The sequence below is a fragment of the Hipposideros armiger genome, unplaced genomic scaffold (assembly GCF_001890085.2).
Source record: "Hipposideros armiger isolate ML-2016 unplaced genomic scaffold, ASM189008v1 scaffold_27, whole genome shotgun sequence".
NCBI classification, from domain to species: Eukaryota; Metazoa; Chordata; class Mammalia; order Chiroptera; family Hipposideridae; genus Hipposideros; species Hipposideros armiger.
The window spans coordinates 5605151-5610983 of record NW_017731377.1 but is presented as its reverse complement, the minus strand read 5'-3'; the positions used below and the strand labels follow the sequence as shown (position 1 = coordinate 5610983).

The window sequence follows — 5833 nt, the reverse complement described above, 5'->3', positions numbered from 1 at the left end:
AACCATAAAATTATTTTCGTTGCTACTCTAGAACTGTAATTTTGCTACTGTTATGAATCGTAATGTAAATATCTTTTTGTTTTCCGATGGCCTTAGGTGACCCCTGTGAAAGGGTCGTTCTACCCCCAAAGGGGTCGCGACCCACAGGTTGAGAACCGCTGCTAGGGTGACCTTTTTAATTTATCCTCCAGGTGTAGACCAAGATCATCCAGGCAAACTGGAACGTAAAGTCACCACAGCCTGCACAGAGCCAGGCAGCGTTCGGTGACTCACTCTGTCCCCTCATACACTTTACCTGCATCACGTGCCTGTGTCACAGCCCTCTCCCAGCAAAGGAGTGGTAATGGTAGAAGATGCTTCTCAGCGAGAAGATAACCAATTCCAAGTGAAGAACTATCTGAAAAGGAAAAAAAATCTCTCATTTTACAAAAGTCATGAACTTGACGCTGCGCCCTATGTTGCATATCACACATTCCTTTGTGGCAGCCAGCTGCAATTTCCCTGTTCAGCCATCTCATGTTCTTTTACTTGTAGACCAGACCATATTATATTTATTTCCCTCCCTTTTCTCTTAAAGGCACTTAAAGGCACCATCCAATAATCATGTAATAAAATTTAAAAAAAAAAAAACTACCAAATCTACACCAGCATTGTCAGAAGCTAGGGGTAAACTAAAAAAACAGCCTTAAGCTCATCCTTTCTTCTTTCCACAGATTCGAAACGTGGCAGCCAATCTCTGCGTGGACAGCAAGCATGGAGCCACAGGGACCGAGCTAAGGCTGGACATCTGTGTCAAGGATGGTTCTGAAAGGACATGGTCTCATGAACAGGTATGTCAGCTCCCTGCAGTCACGGGAGTAGGGGGGCTGAGGCAGGTGTGAGGCATCCAGCGGGGAACAAATCTCTAGTTGGGATTTGTGTGACCTGGGGGGAAGTCCTGGTTCTGTCACCAACCAGCTCTGCAATTAAACGAACACTTAACTTCTTTGTTTCTGTTTCTTCTCAGAGCAGTTGTGCTCATTGAGATAATGTATAAAAATGTGCTTTACATAACAGAAAGGCTAGTGGGAATGTTGATTGTGACCCTGACTTATATTTCCTTTCCCAGAATGATAGTTTTCAAACCATGAAAAGCCTGCAGAGTGCTATGGAAGTCCTCCAACTAAATTTCGTGGTTCTAATGAAAGACTCTTTGTTATTCTATAAGTTTGTGTGACATTATCTAATCTTATATTTCCCCTCTAGCTGTGTATTGAAAAGAATACTTTACATACACTTCTTGTTGTTGCAGTAAGTTTGTAATCTTACACATGAAGGATAATTTTGAGGGCATCACACCCCAAAATGGATTCATGGGATAGGTTAAAATAATTTATTTGTTTTTGATTAAAAAACATTTCAGTGCAACTCAGCTTATGAAGTGAGGGTGTGATTCCTGACCCGCTTTGAAACTTGACAGTCTTGGAAGGGCCTTTCCTCGCACTGTGTCACCTGTAAAAGAGAAAAGATAGCGGGGAGAACCATGTCTGCCCCATTTTAGTGCTTTATTTTTTAATTATAAAATGTTTCAAATAGGAAACTATAAAAAATATTAAGCAGACATTTGTGTACTCGTTGTGCAAATTTAACAAATACCTACACCTGTTGCCATATTTTTTTAAAAAAACATAAAATGTACAGATGCAGTTGAAGCCCCTTTTCCCCATCATACACCCCTCTCTCCCTCTGCAAGAGGACATATTCCAAGTTCAGGATAATACATCCTGCCTGTGTTTTCTGCTCCCCAGAATTGTCCTTAATGCCTATCTTATGAAAACCAAAGAAGTAAACAAGCAGTTTCCAATAAGGAATTAGTTCTATTCTGTTCTATTCTATTCTATTTGCTATATTCCTCAGGTGTCTATCTTGTGTGTTAAGCTGGTAAAGACCCGCTGTACCCCTCCTCGGATATTCCGGAGCGTTCAGGTGTGCTGAGAGTCAGCATGGTGGCACCTCCCTCACACCCTGTCCCTCCCCGCCCCACCTCCAGCCTGCCTTACAGTGCAAAGCGGCAACACTTAGGAAAGGAGCTATGGGCCAAGTTCACAGCATAATCACTGTACATGCACTGCCCCCCGACACACACACACGCACATACACTCCACCCTGCTGGTAATCTGACCCTTGTGTTCTTATTCCACAGCCTCACGGTTTCTAGAAGGGTCACAGGCCTTGCCATCAGGCCAACCTAGATTTCAGCCAGTTTCACCCATGTGTCCTAGTGAAGTCGTTAAATCTTTCTAGACCATAGTTCCTCCATCTTTAAATAGGGACAATCATATCCGCTTCACAAACAGGGTTCTTATGAGAAGTAATGCCTGTGATATTACATCTTGCCCATGTAGTAAGTGCAGAGTAAATACATGTTCCTTTCTGCCTTCTCACAATTCCCCCACACAGAGCGCTTTATACTAATACCAAATTGGAAACCTCTGTCAGGCCCAAAGCAGCTGCCACACACCAAATACTACTTAGCATTCACTGGAATACATCCTGCAGCGTGTGCACACTTATCAGGCAGGTTTTAAAGAAGGCCGCAGCTCCAGGATTTACTGGTAGGAATGAAATGTCAGTAAAAACGGACTTGTCTATTCCTTCTACCTCTTTCTATAAGTGCCAAGGGATGTTACCAGGGATGGATAAATATGTTGGCCTGTTACCTCCAAGAAGCAGTTCTGACTTCAGCCTGAGAGAAAGAGAGAAGGCTTCAGAGGCCTATCAGGAAGATTGGCATCTAGAGAGGAAAGGGATATTTTGATAAAGAGCATACTATAAGGAACATCTTTGTCTATAGGGCTAAATTCCTCTCCACCACCTCTATTCAGCCCAACCAGAAAACACACCTAGCCAGATGGCTGATATAAAATATACATACCTGAATGCCTGAATCAAGTTTAATATTTCTATCCTCTGGCACGTTCTAGAATAAAATATGCTCTGGACTGTGGATATTATTTGACAACTGAAAATTGTGTGTGTGTGTGCATGTGTGTGTACACATGTGTGTATATATACCATCTATACATAAATAGTATATGTACATACATATATATAAAAACAATTATATGGCATACACTTTAAAAATTGTTGGTTCACACCCCCCCCNTAGAGTAGCAACGAAAATAATTTTATGGTTGGGGGTCACCACAACATGAGGAACTGTATTGAGGGGTCGCGGCATTAGGAAGGTTGAGAACCGCTGATGTAAGGGAAACTCATTTGTGCCTGATGAGCAGAATCCATACCTCCTTGGTCGCCATCATTCAGTTATCTCTCCATAGTACACTCGGGTCTTCTTTCTTTCTACCTCTACGTGTCAATTTACATTCTAAAATCAACTACAGCCCATAAAAGGGAAGTATCTCGATTCCTTTCAGCACATTAAAGATTCATGGCCAAAAATAATTGGGAGTATCAAGTACTTTAATGTCCTTATTAGACCAAAAAAGGGAACTGATTATTTTTTTTTATTTTTCATTGTATACCCAGGATCTAGCATAGTGCCTGGGACATAGCAGATACTTAACAAATATGTGTTAAATTAATCCTGGACCCACTACTTCTTACTTAAAAGACCTCAAGGCTAGAGAGGGAGTTAGCAAACAATGCTCTCTCATTTGTTAAACTGAGGCTTGTCTCCCTAACAACCAATTGAATTGCCTATCCACTCCTTTTCTCCTTTACCTCTTTCATGAAACCTCCTGTGTGTGAGGAGAGGAAAAACATTCAAACGGAGCCTGACTTCTCTTGCATACCTAAGAAATCCTTTACTCTCTGCCAGACGTTTTTCTAATTCTCACCCAAAAGGAGATTATCTCTGTAATCCTGTCACACATCACGATTCCCTTGTCCCTTATTTTTCTCCTTCCCTCCCATTCTTCCTGAAGCACCACCTTCCTTCCTTCCTTCCTAATCATGTTCAGTGTCTCTCAGGATTCCTTGACACAATTTTAAATGATGCCAAACCCTGAAGCTGGGCATCAGAGGGATAAAGCATGAAAATGATCTGTTGTGTCGTAGATCTAGTTAGCATTCCACGTCCAAGATTTGGAGTGTGTGTATGTGTGTGAATGGTTCTACCTTCAGCTCGGTACCAAGCCCATGTTGAAAAATCATAAATCATTTATACATTGTCTTGTTTATATTTTTTAAGCTTTATTTGAATGAATAAATAAATATTAGATCTATTGGAATCTTATTTACCTGTGTATTATGATGGAGTTCTGTTTGTGAGCAAGAGAAGATATGAATGTGTGCTAAAGAGGTGGAACTAAAAAAAAAAAAGGGTGAGAGAAGCAGGTGAGAATGGTCTGATAGTCATCTTGTATCCAAGGCTATCTTCTACCTTGAACTTTCAGCATTTCCTCCCTGGCACCACTGTTTGCTGGAATTTACACAGATGGAGACAATTATGCCTTTGAAATGTGAAATTTGGCTTCCAAAGCAGCTTAGCCCATTGTCGCCCCAGATGCCATTTGCGTGAGAATTTAGAAAATTCAAGAATTTTAAAAATGGGGTCTCCTTCATTCCTGCCCGTGCCCTTTTGAGCTCGCAGCATTTAGAATCAAAACAAGGCTCTCCGATAGGCTTTGGTGAGAATCACAGGCAGACTTGGCAGATGTGCCACTCGGTGTCCCTGACTTGTGCATGTTCTTTTCTTCCCCACATCCTCCTTTTCCAAGAGCAGAGCCTCTCTGGTGAGTGAGCGCCATGCCAGCTGACAAAGGAGAACAAGTGTCGCCCTCTGTGGCCAAGCGCCATAAACCTATAAGCAGCTGCTTTTTTCCTCAGTGTAATTCAGAGCTCTCAGTCTCAAGTAGAGGGAACAAAAGTGCCCTGAAGAGGTCTTTGGCATACATGGATAGTGGTTCTCTAAGAAGAGTGTGTCTGTGAGTTAAATGGCCCAAGAGTGAAAAGACAGCCCTGCCCGGAGTTCTTGTAGGCAGCTCTCAGGTTAAAGACCGCGTTAGAAATCAACACTCTGCACTCAGATAAGGAGATCAAATAGGAGCTTTGCAGAGTGTGCCAGGCTCAAGACAGCAATAGCAAAATGAAACTTTTGACCTTCCGGGTGTTTCTATTTCACCAAAGAAATTCTTTCACACACTGAGGCACTGATTTTACAAAAGGCACATTTTAAGGTTGGCTCCCTAAATTCCATAGTAATGTTCCTCCCTAGTATTTAATTAAAGAAAGTGGAGAAAATGTTTTTGTTTTTTTTTTAAAAAGTGAGAGTGAACCAGGGCACTTCGACACCAGCCAAGTTCATGACTTTCCCCCACACTACTAAGTGGAAATGCCATTGGTTTACAAGGGTTGGCTGAGAGGCAAGCATTTTCCCTAATTCAGCGTTCCAATTTGGAATCTATGCATTCTAGGAAAATGAATGGCAAAAGTGCTTGTATGTGTTTAATTACATTTCATTTGTTTCTGAAAAAGTGTTCCTAGCTTTCCTTGGATTCTCCGAGAGATCTACAAGCTAAACTAGATTAAGAACTGTTGCCCTGTATCCTACGTTATTTCACATTCCCTGTCATCAGGGACAGGGACCCTGAAAGTAGAGGTCTAACAGTGCAAGATGAACTCAAGCTGTTGCCAAATTCCCTCAATAAGGAAGCTGGTACCCACCACGTTGATTCCCTCCTGAACAACATCATACGAACCTCTACTCCTAACGTAAATGAAATATGAAATAGCTCTCCTCACCGCCATCTCACCCCAGCATCAGTTATTTCTTTCATGTTACCCCCTGTACTTCCTAACCACCTTCTCCCCGCCTCACTGACCACCCCCC

General features: G+C 42.0%; 1 protein-coding gene across 4 annotated transcripts in view; it reads left to right on the top strand.

The window, feature by feature from the left end:
* GALNTL6 (polypeptide N-acetylgalactosaminyltransferase like 6) overlaps positions 1–5833 on the top strand; it is a 1038752-nt gene that overhangs the window by 1006362 nt on the left and 26557 nt on the right. For all 4 annotated transcript variants that reach the window (XM_019636099.1, XM_019636100.1, XM_019636101.1 and 1 more), the window contains exon 11: positions 714–830. In XM_019636099.1, coding sequence (XP_019491644.1) covers positions 714–830 — 117 coding nt within the window. The remainder of the gene's footprint in view (positions 1–713; positions 831–5833) is intronic.